General features: G+C 47.0%; 2 protein-coding genes across 8 annotated transcripts in view; one reads left to right on the top strand and one right to left on the bottom strand.

Moving 5' to 3' along the window:
• ZNF263 (zinc finger protein 263) overlaps positions 1-18562 on the bottom strand; it is a 53753-nt gene that overhangs the window by 30526 nt on the left and 4665 nt on the right. The gene's annotated exons all lie outside the window — the stretch shown is intronic.
• The window catches only part of MEFV (MEFV innate immunity regulator, pyrin), a 19160-nt gene extending 598 nt beyond the window's left edge, over positions 1-18562 (top strand). The window contains exons 1-10 of one of the 5 annotated variants that reach the window (XM_059881670.1): positions 4979-5935; positions 7835-8686; positions 10904-11283; positions 11704-11799; positions 14645-14875; positions 15275-15297; positions 16696-16811; positions 16989-17021; positions 17371-17403; positions 17550-18562. In XM_059881670.1, coding sequence (XP_059737653.1) covers positions 5659-5935; positions 7835-8686; positions 10904-11283; positions 11704-11799; positions 14645-14875; positions 15275-15297; positions 16696-16811; positions 16989-17021; positions 17371-17402 — 2040 coding nt within the window. In that variant the 5' untranslated portion in view covers positions 4979-5658 and the 3' untranslated portion in view covers position 17403; positions 17550-18562. Of the gene's footprint in view, positions 1-4689; positions 5936-7834; positions 8687-10903; positions 11284-11703; positions 11800-14644; positions 14876-15274; positions 15298-16695; positions 16812-16988; positions 17022-17370 lie in introns of those variants that run through there. The other 4 variants (XM_059881669.1, XM_015460281.3, XM_024985380.2 and 1 more) reach the window with 4 other exon arrangements.

Below are 18562 nucleotides of genomic sequence, written 5' to 3'. Positions count from 1 at the left end.
AAATAATGTGTATAGCACTTTAGGAGAAGGCAATGGCACCCCACTCCAGTACTCTTGCCTGGAAAATCCCATGGACGGAGGAGTCTGATGGGCTGCAGTCCATGGGGTCGCTCAGAGTCGGGCGCGACTGAGCAACTTCACTTTCGATTTCCACTTTCATGCACTGGAGAAGGAAATGGCAACCCACTCCAGTGTTCTTGCCTGGAGAATCCCAGGGACGGAGGAGCCTGGTGGGCTGCCGTCTATGGGGTCACACAGAGTCAGACACGTCTGAAGTGACTTAGCATAGCATAGCATAGCACTTTATGGGGCTTCCCTGTGGCTCAGATGGTAAAGCTTCTACCTGCAGTGTAGGAGACCCGGGTTTGATCCTGGGGTCTGGACGATCCCCTGGAGAAGGGAATGGCTACCCACTCCAGTATTCTTGCCTGGAGAATCCCATGGACAGAGGAGCCTGCAAGGCTACAGTCCATGGGGTCACAAAAGAGTCAGACACAACTTAGCAACTAAAGAGCAAACACAGTACTTTATAACATATAAAGCCTCTGGTTTAAGCTTACCATAATGCAAATGAAGCTCTCATTTGGTGACCTATTCTGACACTCTTAATGCATTACCTGGGACAGGTCAAAACCACCCATCACACCCCACTTTGGAGAGTTGGCATCCTCTCCCACTTTTTCCACCCACTGAGGGAGTCAGAGGTTGTCCCAGAAGTTGGTTCACCCTCAGAGACAACACCCACTCCAGTGTTCTTGCCTGGAGAATCCCAGGGATGGGGGACCCTGGTGGGCTGCCATCTATGGGGTCGCACAGAGTCGGACACGACTGAAGTGACTTAGCAGCAGCAGCAGAGACAACGGCTACAATATGTTTCTCAGAGGGAAGTTCATTACCTGGAAACTCACTTTGAACTTGAATGGTTAGCCTCTCAAAGTCTCAGATTTCTCCCTTAAAATTCAATATACTGGTGGATGAGGGAGAGTTTGGGTCACAGTGGGATCCATTATTTTCAATTTCAGATTAACACAGGAACTCTTCCACAATCTTCCCAACAGGGCTTTCTATTCTCTTAATAATAGATATGTATTATGTTCAGATCCCCTGGAAAAGGGAATGCTACCCACTCTAGTATTCTCTAATGGAGAATACCATGGACAGAAGAGCCTGGTGGGCCACAGTCCATGGTGTCACAAAGAGTCAGACATGACTGAGTGACTAACACTTTCACTTAATTATATTCAACGTCATAAACCTCTTTTATCATGAGGGTTGGGGAGACAGGATTGATATGTGCTTTGAAGCTAAACTAATTATGAAATGATTTTTTTAACTTATCTTTTTTCTTATTATAAAGGTAATACATATTGATTTTAAAGGCCCCAAATGATGCAAACTTGAATATTGTCGAATGTGATACCCCTGATGACCAGGAATGGAGAAAAAGTCAGAGTGTCAGGGCTGACAGCACAGGTTGGACCCTTGGCAGCAGTTCCACTGGATCTAGATTTGCCATGTCCCCAAATAAGCACACACACACGTATAGTCACAGATGTACAGAAAGAAGAGCTCATCAACATTCCATTTGTTAATCAAACATCTAAAATGCATCCTGAAGACTATAATGCTATTTTCACATTTCTTCATTAAAAAAAAAAAAATCACTGGGGACTTCCCTAGTGGTTCAGTGGTAAAGAATCTGCCTGACGATGCTGGAGACACGAGTTCAATTCCTGATCCAGGAAGATTCCCACATACTGCAGAGCAACTAAGCTCGTGTGCCACAACTATTGAGCCTGTGCTCTAGAGCCTGGGAGCCGCAAATACTGAGTCCATGTGCTGCAGCTACTGATGCCTGGGTGCCCTTGAGCCTGTGCTCCCTGACAAGAGAAGCCACCGTGTTGAAAAGTTGGCGCATCACAACTAGTGAGCAAGCTCCCGCTCTTTGAAACTAGAGAAAAGCCTGAGCAGCACCAAAGACTGAGCACAAGCAAAAGTAAATAAATAAATAAATAAATTTTTAAAAATATATCATTGGATGGGACTTCCCTGGTGGTCCAGTGGCTGGGACTCTGAGCTCCCAATGCAGGGTGCCTGAGTTCGAACCCTGGTCAGGGAACTAGACCCTACATGCCGCAACTGGGGATCCCACACTTGGCAACGAAGATCCTGCGTGCCTCAACTAGGACCTGGGGTGGTCAAATAAATAAATATTAAAAAGGAAAAAAATAACTGGAACCGCAAAAAATGAAAGCATTGTGAGCCTCTCTTGACCTAGGAAAGCCTCAGCAGCAACAAAGCACTATCTTTCAATACCTCTCTGCCTCAGAATTGCTCCTGTTGCAAAAAGCGTCACTGAAATTGCAAAACATCCTGCTGTAGAGTGGAAAGTCCCACTTCCTACGAAGTTTAGTCATAGGTACCTTAGTCTTAGCTTAGAGGAGTTTCCTGGCCAGTCAGATCAGCGTCAGAGCTCCCAGGAACCGGAAGGATGCTTTGTGGCATTGCACAATTTCATCACTTCTGTGGAAGCAGTGGGAGACTGCCTTCCAGAATCTTGTGCAGGTCCTGGTCCCAGAAAAATCCCAGTTAAAACCCTTCTGGCCCAACCTGAGAATTTCACACATCTGATATTTGCACCATAAAGGTGCATTTGAGTTCATCCATTTTTTTAAGGGAAGATGTTGGGTTTGAGTCTTATTTTCTCACCAGGATCCAGAAAACCGGATGTTATCAGTTGTTAAATCCCAAACACTGAATAGTCTGTAAAATACAAAGCACATGGACCATCAATATAAATTCAACCAATTGAAACTCAAGGAAGCCTTGATCCCAGGTTGATCATACTCAGGGCTGTCTGTTCAGCCAGACATCAGAATGCTGTCACTGACCTGCTGGAATGATCAGCATGGCCCATTTTGAGCCTCATTGGTCAGCCGTAAAGGTGACATCCAGGGTTAATGATGAATAGTAAAATAAAGTATCGTTATTGGAGGGAGACAGTATTACAAAGTGGTTAATAGAGTGAGTTTGAACCCTGACTCTGGGGCAGGTCTCTAACCCACTAATCCCAGCTGTAGTGAATCCTGAATGAATCCTGCTCTGAAGGGATGCTGCACAGATTTTAGAGAACAATGGGTATAAAGCACAGAGTATAAAAAAAAGGCACAGAGTAAGCATCATTCAGGGGTAACTGTATCACCAACAAAACATTTGGAAAAATATCTGCAAGCCAAACATTTCATGACAAAGACAGCAAGTTTCAATCAGGATATGGCATTATTTGCCAACTCAGTGATAGAAATGCCACCATTTTGCAACCACCACTCTAGCAACTGATTTAGGAAGGGATCATCAATGAAGGCTAACACCATGGGGTGAAAGACTGAGAGCACAAGACCCTTCCACATGCCAGTTTACATGTTAATAACAAAGAAAGAAAATGACCTTTTACAATGGAGAGATCTCAAGGATAAACAGGATATATCCTCAATCTAATAATGAGGAAACAATCACACAAATCTACACTGAGGGACATTGTGCTTGGAACAGACTTTTTTTTAAAAACATTAATGTCTTCAAAGGAAGAATTTCAAAAGGTGAGGGGTGGGTTTCCCTAGTGGCTCAGTGGATGAGAATCCACTTGCCAACTCAGGAGTCACAGATTCAATCCCTGGCCTGGGAAGATCCCACGTACTTCGGAGCAACTGAGCCCATGTGCTGCAACTACTGAAGCCTGAGCACCCTAGAGCCCATGCTCTGCAACAAGAGAAGCCGCTGCGATGAGAAACCTGTGCCATAACCAGAGAGTAGCCCCTGTTCTCCGCAGCTAGATAAAAGCCCACACTCAGCAATAAGGACCCAGCACAGCCAAAAATAAACAAGTTAATTAATTTTAAAAAGTGAGAGGAGAAAATTCCCTGGTGGTTCAGTGATTAAGACTCTGTTCCCAGTGCAGGAGGCACAGGTCTGATCCCTGGTTGGTGAGCTAAGATCCCACATGCTGCACAGCAAGGCCAAAAAAAAAAATATTAATAATAAAAATTTAAAAAATAAAAGATGGGGGGATGTGAAAGTGTTCTAGATGAAAGGAGACTACAATGATATGACAACTAAAAGCAATGCATGATCTCTGACTGGATTCTAGTTAGGAAAAAAAAATTTTTTTAATGAGCTATCAAAGACATTATCAGGATAACTGGGGCATTTGATTACAGACGGATTGTAGTATTGTTAACAATATTAGATTCCCTGAGTGTGATAACAGTATTGTGATTATTTAAAATAATATCCTTGGGAAAAAAAACAATATCCTTGGGAATTCCCTGGCGGTCCAGTGGTTGGGACTTGGTGCTTTTACCGCTGTGGCCCAGGTTCAGTCTCTGGCCGGGGAATTAAGATTCCATTCCGCAAGCCCAGAGGCGTGGCCATAAATAAATACATAAGTAATTATCCTCATATTCTTGTTCTTAATATTTAGGATGGTTAGGGTATTTGGAATGATACCTGATATGTTTTCAACTTATTCCTAAATGCTTCAAAAAAGAAAAAACAGAAGTGTGCACGGGTGTATGAGAGGGAGAGAATCACCAAACATAATATGTAAACAACTGATGAACAGGGGTTGAGAGCATATACGTGTTCGTTGTACTATGCTCTTAACTTTTCTGTGGATTTGAAATTTTTCAGAAACAAAATTGAGGATAAAAATCACTGTAGCAGAGAGAGAGCAGTTAAGAGAGGAAGAAGTCACTCCGCCCACACCACCTCCATTAGCTTCGGAGCCATGGCTGGGGCCCCACACTGGGCTGTGAGCCCTAAGGACACCTTTTCACCCTTGTTTCTCCAGCATCCTGGCCCAGAACATGTGTTCAGTAACCGTACGTGTATGACGCCCTCCCTCCGGGCTCTGCTCCTAGGAAGTCATGGCAGAGTCAACTCTGGGACAAATGAGTCACGGTGGTGGTCCCAGGCGTGGCATTCCTAGGCCTTTATGTTGCTGGAAGAACCAGACAACTGGAACTACTTCCACAGGAGTGATCCTAGGGCTTTTCTCTTGGCATGCCTCCAGACCTCGCCTGTCTCCTCTGACAGGGAAGGGCAGAGTTGCAGGGCTGTATCTGCTGCTCCTCATCCTCCTACCATTGGCTCCAGAGGGTTAATAAAACCCCAAGAGTCTGGAGGAGAGAAGCTGACCAGAGGGACTGACCCTCATTGTGATTCTCTCCAGCATGGGACCAGGGACTCTGTTCCCCACTCCCACTCCCACCTTCCTGGGAGGAAGGAGGGAAGCATCTGATAGGCTTCCAAAGATCAAGAATCTGGAATCCAATCCCAGACCCTCCCTCAAAGACTAACCCACCACTCCGAAGTCCAGCCTGGGTCAGTGACAGCTGGCGTGCAGGACCACCATGTGTCTGACAAGGCATTGAGCCCTCCCACCTGGAAAAACCTCTGATTCTTTGAAGAAGAGGATGCAAGCCAGCAATGACACACTAACAGCCTTAGTCTTGGTTCCCCACCAAAACACAGAGCACTTCCTGTGCCTTTTCCGTTATTTCACAAGCTGCATCTTTTCACTCTCTGGGCACCAGGACAGACAGTAGTTTCTTCCCTCAGAAGCAGGACGACTGCCTCCAGTCTCTTCTGGTCACCACCATGGTCAGGACCCGGAGTGACCATCTACTCTACTCCCTGGAAGAGCTTTTGCCCTATGACTTCGAGAAGTTCAAGTTCAAGCTGCAGAACACCAGCCTGGAGAAGGAGCACCTCCGGATCCCCCGGGGCCAACTGCAGACAGCCGAGCCAGTGAAGCTGGCCTCTCTGATGGTCAATCACTATGGGGAGGAGTATGCCGTGCAGCTAACCCTGCAGGTCCTGAGGGCCATCAACCAGCACCTCCTGGCAGAGGAGCTTCACCAGGTGATCAGCCCAGGTAAGCGGCCCCAAGCGCCCTCCTCTTTCAGTGCAACTGCTGGCTGTTCGTGGAGTTGGGTGGAAGGTACAAGAGGGAACTTGTGTTCAGGCCAGTGCATACTGACTTGGGGGTCCGGAGTCCCAGGTCTGCGACAACTCCTGTGACTTCTTCAGCTGATCAAGTTCTGTCCCCTTCTCTGGTCTTTGCAGCTGGAGCAAAGCTAAAGCTCCCAGTGGCTTTAAAAAAACAAACAAACCCAGGAGGTTGAGGTTCTGATTATGGGGCCAGATCAGGAGAGGCAGGGGCTGGATGCCTGCTGGTAGAGTCCTTCACTTCATTTGACATTAACACCTACAGACGAGTATCTTCGGTTGAGCAAGAAACTAACCACTCCTATCAACTGGGTTGATGGGTAACATTGTTATCTCTTTTCAGTTTTGAGTTCTCCTCTAACACATGTCACAAAAGTATTCTAAAATTCTCAAAAGGGCTTTCTCCTTCCTTCCTTTTCTTTCTTTCCCTCCTTATTTCTCTTTCATCTTTTCTTTCTTTCCTCTTTTCCTTCCTTCTTCTTCTACCCCTTTGCTGTCACTTTCTGATTTTATTACACTGTGATCAAAGAATGTGGTCTATTGGATTTCTGCTTTTCGAGAGTCTTTTTTTTTTTTTTTTTTGAGATTTGGTGGGGGCAGGGGCGCTACTCTGGGACCAGTTTAAAAAAACTATTCTTCGATGTCTGAAATTTTCTTCTATATCTAGATTTTAAGAATATATCAGGAATGCTTTTCATGTCCTTCTGTGAGGTAGAGCAGTTTACATAACAAAATTTCTCTGCTCTTTGAAAGAGTGATAAAGCTAGACTGTAATCTGAACCTGGTATAATTTAATGAGGATAATTTTTAATTTTTTTTTTATTTTAAAACTTGGTTATGAGCCTCTTCAGGGTTTTTCACCAGTTCCTGAGGCAGTTTTTGTAAAATATGTTTTCCTGGAAAGCCAACAACAAAGTGTTTAAGCAATCTTAATTTTACTATGGACTTTTTCAAACCAAAAATTAAGGTGCTAATTATAGGTTATTTTCTTTAGTAGTGGTTTTCAAATTGTATCCCAGGAAGACATTTCAGGGATTCTTTAGAAAGTTGGCAAGTACTTGATTCAAAATTTATGAATTGTTTAACTTACAAAACTAACAAATTCATATTAAAATGTGCCATTAACCAAATTTTAAAATACTGGAGGCCATCAGTGTGATAGTTCATACTATACTTGAACTCCTTTTTATGGAGACGTTGAAATTCAGCCCTTTCTGTCATTTATGTTTAATTAAATATTGCCCTGACATTTCCAGGCAAACTTGTTTTTTAAACTGTTTACACTGAACTGAATAAGTTAGGATTTTATTCATTTCATGAAACCAAATTTACAGCAAAATATTAGCTTCTAAAGTTTTTTTTTTAATATGAATTTATTTAATTGGAGGCTAATTACTTTACAATATTGTATTGGTTTTGCCATACATCAACATGAATCCGCCACAGGTGTACACGTGTTCTCCATCCTGTTCCTCATGACCCTTGATTTCAAACTTTTGCGCCTATCTTTATTGACTGATAACTGAGTTTTGTAGATCTGTAAATCACACACAAATGTATACCAATTACTGTATACCAATAAACTATTCTATGTAAGACCTTATGTTGGAAACAACTCCTGCCTAAAAAAGTTTGAAAAGTACTACTTCAGAAATAAGACAGCAGATAATGAATATGATCTTATTAAATGCTAATTGACTGCCATTGTCTAGAATGTCCTGAACTTCCCTAATTTCTGAGGGGGTTCTCTCTTCTCTCCCTTTCCCCAAATCTTGACTGTGAGCACCGGGCATTCCCATGCCTTTTCATCTCATTGTCTTTTCAGAGTGTCGGATACAAGAAAGTGACACAGACAGCTCAGCAATGTCGGGTTCCTCTGGGGAGATGAAGCCCAAGAGCCTAAAGACCCCAGATGGTCTGGAAGGTGACAAGCAGCGACAAAGTGCTGATGGGGCTGGCTGCCCACCCTCCAGCCAGCCTGGGGCTGGCTCCCCACCCTCCAGCCAGCCTGAGGCTGGCAGGGGGCCCCAGAAGAAGCCTCTGGGCAAACAACGAGATCAGAAAGGCTCTGAGGGCCTGGAGGTGCAGAGCAAGCTGGGGGCCAAGAACACGACTCTGTCTTCCAAGAGAAGCCCCTTCCTCACCAAGGTGCCGCGAGAGAAGGAGAAAGGGAGCTGTCCGAGCGTCAGGCTGCGGAGGAACGCCAGCTCTGCAGGAAGGCTCCAGGGACTCACCAGCGGGTCGTTGGCTGGGTCCCCAGGAAGGAAAGAAACAAAGATATCGGAAGTATATTTACCTTCAGGAAAGAAGCGACCCAAAAGTCTTGAACTTACCATTTCTCCAGAAGAGACAGGACCCCTCAATCCAGAAATTCTTCTGCTTCAGGAGAAAATGAACACTGAGAATCCAAGCTCAGCAACCACTGCCAGCGAAGTGGCCACTCTGAAAACAGGACCGACCGTGACTCTGGAGAAAGGCTTCAGGAATCCAGGGCATGCCACGACCCTGGAGGGGACAGCACTCAGGAATACACCTTTAAGTGTACCACTGGCTGGAAAGATGATGATTGGGGAGCATCTAGAACCCACAGCTCCTTCAGAGAGGAGTGGAACTGGGGCTCCGAAGGCCTCCAGCGTGCCCCATGAGCCTTCAGATCCAGAAGTCTCTCCATCTTCAGGTAAGAAAGGACCTCAGGGTCCAGAAGACCTGGTATCCTTAGGAATGATGACTGGTGCAGGTTTTCCCGTGTGTGTGCACAGTTGACTCTTTGTGACCCTGTGGACTGTAGCTCGCCAGGCTCCTCTGTCCATGGAATTTCATAGACAAGGATACTGGAGTGGGTTGCCATTTCCTACTCTAGGGCATCTTCCCAACCCAGGGATCAAACTTGTGTCTGTGTTTCCTGCACTGGCAGACAGATTCCTTGCCACTGCACCACCTGGGAAGATGCACAAGCCTGCTTTTATCTCTACTCTAACCATTTCACTGGACCCTTGAGTCCACCTTGAGGGCCTCAATCCTTTGAAAATCTGATTGTAGGTTCTGAATCCTGAAAAAAGGCATATCTGCACATCTTCACAAAATGTTGCAATGTTGAATACATTTCAGCTAGTTAGCTCTTAGACACTTCTTTAGAATCCCCAAGGGCTTCTGAACCTCAGGTTGATCATCTGGGAAAGACTAGGTAAATATCACCTTACAGTACTCCATGGCAGTATGTCAAGGGGCTGAGATTCTGCCAGTCTGTCTCTCTGAGCAGAGAGGAAGCTGGTGGCCAAAATTGTAGGTCTCTTTTACTAGAGGCAGAACTTAGGATGATGGGTTGTGAATGACAGAAACACCAAAGTAACAGAACTGAAACAAGATAGACATTTGTTCCCCTTTCACAAAAATTACACATAGTCTGGGATGAATGTGGTACCCTCTGGCTAGGAACCCCAGCTCCTGCTGCTTTTCTGCTCCACAGAGTTTGAAGCTCATGGTCTCAGATGGTAGCATCCTCATTCCAGGCAACAGGATGGAGGGACAAAGGAGAATGGTATCACTTAGGGAAGGTTTTTGGAAGTTTCTAGATGCTGCCCATGATGCCTCTGTTTACAGCTTCTTGGCCAGAATGTACAGACATACCTCAGCAATAAAGTGGGTTTTGTTCCAGACCACTGCAATAATGCAAATATTGCAGTAAGCCAGTCACAGCAAAGTTTTGGTTTTCCAGTACATATGTCTACACTATATTGTAGTCTGTATTAAGTGTACAATTATGTCTAAAAAAACAATGTATATACCTTTTATTTTTGTCCTCACTGCATGGCTGTGTGATCTCCATTCCTCCACCAGGGACTGAACCTGGGCCATGGCAGTGAAAGGGTTGAATCTAACCACCAGACCACCAGGGAACATCCACACCTTAATTTAAAAATACTTTATTGATAAAGAATGTTCACCATCATCTGGTAGCACAGGGATGTCGCAAACCTTTATTTTGTAAAAAATGAAGTGTCCCAATAAAGGGAAGTGCAATGAAATGAGGTGTGTCTGGAGTCACATGACCACACCTAACTGCTAGGGAGGCTGGGAAATGTAGTTTGGGGGAGCAGGGGTGAGGAAGCAGTAATATGGACCACAAACAATGTCATCATAAGGGAAGAGGGAAACTGTCACTGGGGAGCTCGCAGTCTCACTTACACATACGAGTTCCTGGGACCCTGAGAGAGGAGGTGGTGGGAGGGGACTCGCGGATTAAGTGTGTTTCTATTTCCTCTTGTGTCTCCTATTATTTCTGTTTTATGAAGCTGTGCTGGTCTTGGAGCAGAGCTGGTCACAGCTGTAGGTCATCACGGTGGGTTACACCCTTCAGCCTTGTAAAGTTACGGCTGTACTTTCACATCATGTTTTCTGAATTACAATGTGAGCAGTGGCTCATTCATTCCTTCATTCAACACACGTCCCAAATGTTTACCAGGTGCCAGGGGTTCTGCTAGGGTCTCTGGGTTCAACCATTAGCGAGTAACCATCCCCTGGGAACTCAAGTTATGCACCCTCTCAGTGGTGGTATGTGGTAAAGCCAACACCAGCAGAATGTCTTCCCATCTTTATACCACCTGTGTCAGTGTATGTGCAGGAGGAAGGCATAGAATTTATAGCAAAACGCCTTTCTTTAGGATAAATGCCTGACAACTCCAAGTTTCAGGACTGGCATGAGATCCAGGCCTTAGCCCTCAGTCCGAGTGTTCTCACTGGAGGGAAGTTGGGGAGGACAAGCTAGGAAAAGGCCTCAGTCTAACGGAGAATATTCACATCCCAGGCACAGATTCTCACCACGCTGATTTGCAGCGTCCCCTGGTAGCATCTTGGGTTTGTCACTCAGGAGCTTTTTCCATTGCTGTGTCCTCAGGGAGGCTGCAGGACAAGGCTGTGTGTCCTCTCTGCCGTGCCCAGGAAGGAGACCCGGTTGGTGGCAGCTGTGTGCACATCTCCTGCAGCTGCTCTGCGGCTTCCAGGGACCCTGAGGCCTCACTCAGCCGCTCATCCAGCTGCCCCCGGTGCCAGGACTTGCTCCCGGGGAAGAGCCATGGAAGCCATGAGTGGCAGGAGGGCCTGCAGATGGCCAGTCTGAACCCCAAGAGCCTGCCACAGTGTAAGCGTCACATGAAGCAAGCACAGCTGCTCTTCTGCGAGGACCATGGGGAGCTCATTTGCCTTATCTGCCGGCTGAGCCAGGAGCACCGGGGCCACCGGGTGCGCCCCATTGAGGAGGCTGCCCTGGAATACAAGGTAGGGCTTCCTGCATTGGGACCCTTCTCTGCTGGGCACCTGAACACACCAGAGGGGTTCCCTGAAACGCTAGGAGCTGGTGCATTAGCCAGCATTCTTGGGCTGTAAATGGCAAACACATACAAATAGAGCCAGCAAAGAGGGATGCTGCACGTAGCTCAGAGGTCTATGGGAATCTAACTTCAGATTTGGCTGAATCCAGGTGCTTACAAGAAATCTTCCTCACCACCTCTTGGCTCTGCTTCTTTTGGTGTGATGGGGTCATTCTTCCTCTGGTTACCTCTCCCCATGCTCCTGGCTGCAGCACCCCCAGCTTTATTCCCTGAAGCAAATTTTCCCATCTAGGGTTGGCACCAACTAAAGATGGCAGGGGCCAAAGTTTAAGCTTCAACAAATGTTTTTTGTTTGTGTGTTTTTCAGGAGCAAATTCAGAAGCAGTTGGACCATCTGAAGGAGTTGAGAAAATCTGGAGAGGAGCAGAGATCTCAGGGCGATAAGAAAACAGTGAACTCCCTGGTAAGGTTGGGGGTGGTCTGTGGCCTGTCATTGACTGGGTTCACCCCTGTAGAAGGAAGCAGGGAACCCAGAGTGAGCAGGGGTCCCTCAAGTCCTGTACTGGCTCACAGGGAAACATAGCTGATCACATATTTAGAGTCGTCTGCTCCTGGGGGGCAGGGAATAACAGGTGTCCAGAGATGAGCTTGTCCCTGGGGATGGAGTCCACCTCCAGCAAGGGGCATCTCCCAGGACCCGGTCACACTTTCTTAGACTCACCACAAAATGGTTTAGAGAAACGGATGCTGTAAGTGAGGAATGAGATTGAGGAAAGGGGAGGAGAGACTTTCTACTTTAAATACTGCTCCATGTTGTTTTCATAATTGCTGTTATCTTTTTTTTTTACAAAAGCCATATTTATTTTTAAAATATATGGTTAAAGTGGACATTGTCTTTTAAAACTGTGGTTCTGTAACACTGCAGATTCCAGTAAGTACCACTTAGTAGCCTTCCTGTTAAGGTGTCGTCCAGACTCTTGGATGCTTTAGTTGCTTCTGTTTTGCCTTCGTGCGGAGGTGCCTAACTAACCCACAGAGCCTTGATTTGTCTGATGCATTTCTGTTGGTTGGATTTCATCTCCCTGAATTCCAAACTTGTCAGGACCCACCACACGGCAGTGAGAAACAGGCAAAGAAAACAAAGGGCAGGATGAGAAGGAGGGGGGGTGGCAGATGTCCAGGTGTCTGACTTTTGGGAAACTGCTGAAAGAAAGAAAGAAAGTGAAGTTGCTCAGTTGTGTCTGACTCTTTGCAACCCCATGGACTGTAGCCTACCAGGCTTATCTGTCCATGGGATTCTCCAGGCAAGAATACTGGAGTGGGTTACCATTTCCTTCTCCAGGGGATCTTCCTGACCCAGGGATTGAACCCAGGTCTCCCACATTCCAGGCAGACGCTTTAACCTCTGAGCCAGCTGAATGGTAGTCAAATGAAAACCCTTTCCTATAACCCCAGGTGGCTTGAACTTGTGGGTGGAGCAGAGGTCAGGGGTGCTCCTGGTGGAGTGGAGGACGCTGAGGCAGGAGCCTGGGCTGCTCAGGGAAAGAAAAGTGTCCAGCCTTCCCTTCAGACGCAGTGACATGGGCCCTTATGAAAAGGAAATGCTGTTTTCAGGCCTTCACCTCCTCCTCCTTTTTCAAATAATAAAAAAAAAATTTTTTTAATCATAGAAAAGAGGGTAGGAAACCTCCTTTTTACAGCAGAAAGCCAGCTAAAACAAGTACAGAAGAAGAATAATTGAATTAGAAGATTTCCACTATACAGTTGGCACCAACAGGGATCAGCAACAGAAGCTAAATTTTTTAGGAAAAAACCAGCAGAGAACAGCATACTTATATACTCTCAAACTACCACTCCCCAAATTACTTAGTAATTATAAAGGAAATAATATATATTTACAGTAGTGACCGGTAGACCCCTCCTTAACCAGTTACCAACCATAGAATCCCTATACTGATGATGGCAAACTGGATAGTCTTTGCCTCCCAATGGGATGGGCTAGAAAGAGCATGGCATTAGGTCTATGGCACCCTCACCCCCTACCCCATGTTTCTCCTGAATTTAATCATGAGCAAAACTATCAGAGAATTTTAGAATATAGACCATTGAATAGGACGGTTGACCCGTCCTCTTTAAAAAAAAAAAAGTCCACATTACTGCCATCAACCACAAAAGGTGTCCCAGATTCCATGTTTAGGAACATCACATTGGAAGCTTGAGACTCACCACATGTCTCAAGTTAGACACATGTGGGAATATCTATGCCCACATGTTTAGTGCTTAGTTGCTCAGTCGTGTCTGACTCTTTGCAACCCCATGGACTGTAACCCACCAGGCTCCTCTATCCATGGGGATTCTCCAGGCAAGAATACTGGAGTGGGTTGCCATGCCCTCCTCCAGGGGATCTTCCTAATCCAGGGAACAAACCCAGGTCTCCCGCACTGCAGATTCTTTACCGTCTGAGCCACCAGAGAAGCCCATCTATGCCACAGAAACAGCAAATGCCACAACCCAGTCTTGGTTTTGTTGTTGATAGTCTAGACTCAGACAGTGAGTGATGGGGAAAGTGACTTGTGCGGACCAGAGGCACAGGTGTGTGTCTGTGGTGCTGTGCTGTAAAGACTGGGAGAACACTCTTCCACATTCGAAACCCAGCATGTGATTCAGCAAAGGCTGCTGACTGTAACGTGGAAGGTGTGTGGTTCTGCACGCATCGAGTTCATAGTCTTACTCCTTAATTACAGAAAAATACCAGGCAGTGTCGAAACCACTATCATATGTCAACTAGGAGACCACAGGTGGCAGGGGAACAGGGGCCAGGCAAACATCCACAAAGCGTCCTGGGAGGTCCTGGGCTGTCTGGAATTTACACCAGAGTTCTACCCACTAGCAGTCTTTGCTGTGTCTAGCAGTTTAGCTAATCAATGAATGTGCCCATATTAAAAATTAACAACAAAAGGTGCAGAGACATTTTTGGTTCAAAAGAACTTAAGAGATTTAGTCCTGTCCTTTTGATCCAAAAATGAGGTTTCTTCTATACAGTCTATGTGAAGGGTCCTCTCCCTCCTTGGATGAAAGAAAGTTATCCTAGAGCAACTTCACCTGTCCATTGCAACTTTCTAGTGATGAGAAAGTCATGGGTGGCCAGTGTGCAAGAGTACTGGAAGTCAAGTTCACTTGCATCCAAATAGATGGACTGACTTGCCCCCATTCAGGGGGAGGACAGAAGACTCTCCCTTTGGAAGGTGGCCTTCTGGGTATTCCCTGAGCACACAGACCCTTACACCTCCCTGACTTCTGTTCCCCAGAAACAAGCTGAAACCCAAAAGCAGAGAATCCAGTACCAGTTGGAGCAGCTGTGCCAATTTTTAGAGCAGCAGGAGCGGCTCTTTGTGGCCTGGTTAGAGGAGTTGGGCCAGACCATCGGCCAGGTTAGGGAGACATATGGCACCCAAAGGACGAGGGACATCGCCCTTCTCGACAAGCTGATTGGGGAGCTGGAGGCCAAGCAGTGCCAGCCAGAGTGGGAGCTTATGAAGGTGAGTGCGGCTGAGCCTGGCCTTCCTCTGTCTGTTGTGCCCAGTAGGATGACAGGGGCTCCCAATACTGCCATCAGCTCTCCCCAACCCAGTGGTGAGGCCCTTGGGGCTGGGGTGGGACTTGTCCTTGCTGACCCATAATGCCTCTTGTGCCCAGGCCCCTGCAATGCATTTTCAGGAACCCATGGTGGCCTAGAATCTAGGGGATCCCCCGGCATCTCCCAGGTGTCAGCAGACTTTGGGTACGGTTGTGGGCAGGCCCCAGCTGAGTTGCCACCTTGGTGATTAGAACTGGGGAGAGGGGCCCTGTTTTTGCTGATACTCTGAGGCAGGGAGAACAGGAGTGAGCACAGCCCTTACAACACTGGTGATGGAGAACTTCCCTCTTTTCTCTCCTAGGACATTGGAGTCACCTTGCACAGGTACCAAGAGGTCCCCTGATGATCCCTTGGGGGGGGGGGGTCCTGCAGGCAGCATCTGGAGAGGCAGCCCTAGGAGGAGATGCTCCCAACCCTGGGGATGTGCCTCCTCCCATCTCCTGCAGTTTCCAAAGGCCTTTCTGGATTTGTGTAGGCAGAATGGGAGCATAATCAGGAGGGGAGTGTGGGATTGAAGATGGAACCCAATGAACATGCCTGTCGCATGGTGGTGGCTTCCTAGGAAACCTCCCCGAACAGCCCGTGTCCTGTGCAATTCACCTTGTGAAAACTGTTCCTGCAGGACTGCCTGCTTGCAGGCACAGGGAGAGAGGCACTTTCCAGAAGTGGATCTTCTAAGCCCAGCAGGCAGCGGTGGAGGGGGTGGGCAAGAGAAGGGGAAGAGATGGGGAAGGGAGAGGAGGAAGGGAAGGGGAAGGAGGCTGGAACCTACAATCACTCAAGGGAACATTACAAGATCTTGACATTCAGGCCCTGGCTGACAAATTAAATCTGAATCTTCAGGAGTATGACCCAAGCATCCATTTTTTTGAAGAATTTTTTTTGGTGGTGAAATACATGTAACACAAAATTTGCCATTTTAAGCATTTAAAAATGTACAGTTCAGTGAGTACCTTCATATCATCGTACATCACAGTACTGAACATCACCATGATCCAACCCTAGAACTCTCTCATCTTCCCAAACAGAAACTCCGTACTATTATACAACTTCCCAATCTCCCCTCCCCCAACCCCTGGCAACCACCATTTTACTGTCTTTATGTATTCCACTATTCTAGCTACATCATATAAGTGGAATTATGCAATATTTATGTTTTTGTGTTTATCTCACTTAGCGTATCTTCAAGGTTCATTCATGTTGTAGAATGTGCCAGAATTCCATTCCTTTTATTTTTTTACATTTATTTTATGGCTGGGCTGCATCTTGGATCTTAGTTTCCCAATCAGGAGTCAAACTTGTGGCCCCTGCAGTGGAGTCTTAACAAGTGAATCACCAGGGAAATCCCCTATTCCTTTTTAAATTTTGGCTGCGCTGGGTATTCCTTGTGTGAGTTTAATTGCTCTGCGGCATGCAGGGCCTTAGTTCCCCAACCAGGGATCAAGCCTCACCCTCTCCACTGGAAGCTCGGAGTGTTAACCACTGGATTGCCAGGAAAGTCCCCTGGTGTCTGTGGTTTTTAAAACTCCCCTGGAGAGCCCACCCCCTGGCCAGTGTTGAGGACCAGTGTTTAGAACTTGAAGCCCAGGAAGGAAGCTTTCTTTTTGAAGTGGGTCTGGGCTGGGTGTGCCTGGTGGAAGCTGCACCTCCCTTCCAGTTCATGAGACCTTGGGCCACCCCCATGCTCCAGCCCTCTTTTGCCAATGGTCTTTTTGCCTCTAGGGCCAAGATGGTGACTGTCCCTGAGCTGTGGGCCACACCACCAGAGGTGAAAGAGAAGATCCACCTGCTCTACCAGAAATCAGAGTTTGTGGAGAAGCGCGTGAAGCACTTCTTGGGTAGGTGGGCTTGCAGGAGAATGGGAGGCGCCCCCTCACCTGCCTTCAAGAGCCATGTAGCCCGGACCCCCTGGCGTCCCTTTTCTATCTTCCTTGTCCTTTCTGACTCTGCCTTCAGCCTGTCCCAGATCTGTCCCCATCTGGGGAACCTAACTCAAACTCCTTCTCTCCTTTTAGAGACCCTGCGCTCAGAAGTGGAAACGTTCAATGGTGAGTATGGTGGTGGTAGTTTGTGTTGGCCAGGGGTCCCTTGTGCTGTTGATTTCTAGGCATTATTTAGAAGATTAAAAAAAAAAAAAAAAAAACCTATAACAAAGGTGGGAGAAAAGTCATGACAAGTTCTCATAGTCTCTGAGCCAGGGTCACTGCCAGACCACAGAATATCCAAGGCCGGCTTGGGTGCCAGGGAGGAATGGCAGCCTATGAAGTCAGAGGAAGCCAGGCAGGTCCTGAGCAGGGAGGAGGGGTCCTTGTCTTTCCTTGTTGTGGGGATTGGGGCAGATGTAGTCCCTCTGACTGGGGATGCTCAGCATTGCCCGTATCTCCTTTTTCTCTGTAGTTGCAGAACTGATTGGTGGTCAGGCACCCTGAGGCGAGTAGCCTTGGCCTGCTGGGTCCCTGCTCGGTCCCCCAGTGCGTTCCTGAAGAAGGACCCTGTCCACGTTTCCTGGATGTGGGGAAAACCCTGTGGGGATGTTGTCCATGGACCTGAAGTCAGGAATTCTGTTCTCTCTGCAGTTAATGTGATTCTGGAAGCAGAAACTGTCCACTCCAACCTCATCTTTCATCTTCTCTGATGATGTGAAGAGAGCCTTGGGGAAAAAAAGTGCGACCATCTACCTGCTAGTCCAGGAAAATTCTATAGCTGATTCGTGGTGCTGGGCTCTCTGAGCCTGCTCTCTAGCCACCATGACTGAGAAGTGAAGGTGGGAGACAAGCCAGGGTGGGTCCTGGGTGTCTGCAACGCAGGCACGAGCAGCAAGGAGAACATGACTCTGTCACCAGAGAATGGGCATTTGGTAGAAACAATGAGGCAGTAAACTGAATGCCAGGCATGCACCCTTCTCCAGATCCAGATGGGGGAGCCCTGCTGGCATGGGGGCATCTCCGTCGACTACAAGATGGGGACATCTCCTTTTACAATGTGACAGCCAAATCCCACATCCCTCACAGCCACTGGCTACTTTCCCCCTGGGCCCCTTCAACCTATCCTCAGCCCCAGGACACATGATGGAGAGAAGAACATGGATCCTCTGACCATCTGTCCAGTGGGGGTGGCCACGGCCTCCCTGAATACCGGACACTTTGCATCTCCCTTCAGGCTCCTGGCTTTGAATCTTGAATCCATACACTAGACAGTCATTACTGGGTTCCAGTGCTGTGGGGAATATAATCAATAAAAAAACAGTCCCCGTGCCCAAGGAGTTTATGGAACAGAAGCAGAAGTAGGTCACAAATAGTGGTAAGGGTAAAGAGAACACACATACAGATGATACAAGGCTTTCAGAGTACACAGCTGTTGCTTAATAAATCCTTAAGAATTAGCACCTAAGATGCTCCTGAGACAGAGCCCATCCTCATTTTCCCTCAGGACCCTTGGCAAGGATGTGTTCCTTCATTCTACCTTCCCCTGTCTTGAGGACTTAGGAAACCTGAAGAAAAACAAGCAGACTAGATCACTACAAATCACTTTTGTACCTGGATTAATGAACTGTGGCTGGACCTCATAAATAAATCGCTTAGAAAATGTA

Source organism: Bos taurus, chromosome 25 (genome assembly GCF_002263795.3).
Source record: "Bos taurus isolate L1 Dominette 01449 registration number 42190680 breed Hereford chromosome 25, ARS-UCD2.0, whole genome shotgun sequence".
Taxonomy (NCBI): Eukaryota; Metazoa; Chordata; class Mammalia; order Artiodactyla; family Bovidae; genus Bos; species Bos taurus.
Note: the sequence above shows the minus strand (reverse complement) of the source record. Positions and strands in the feature narration are given on the sequence as shown.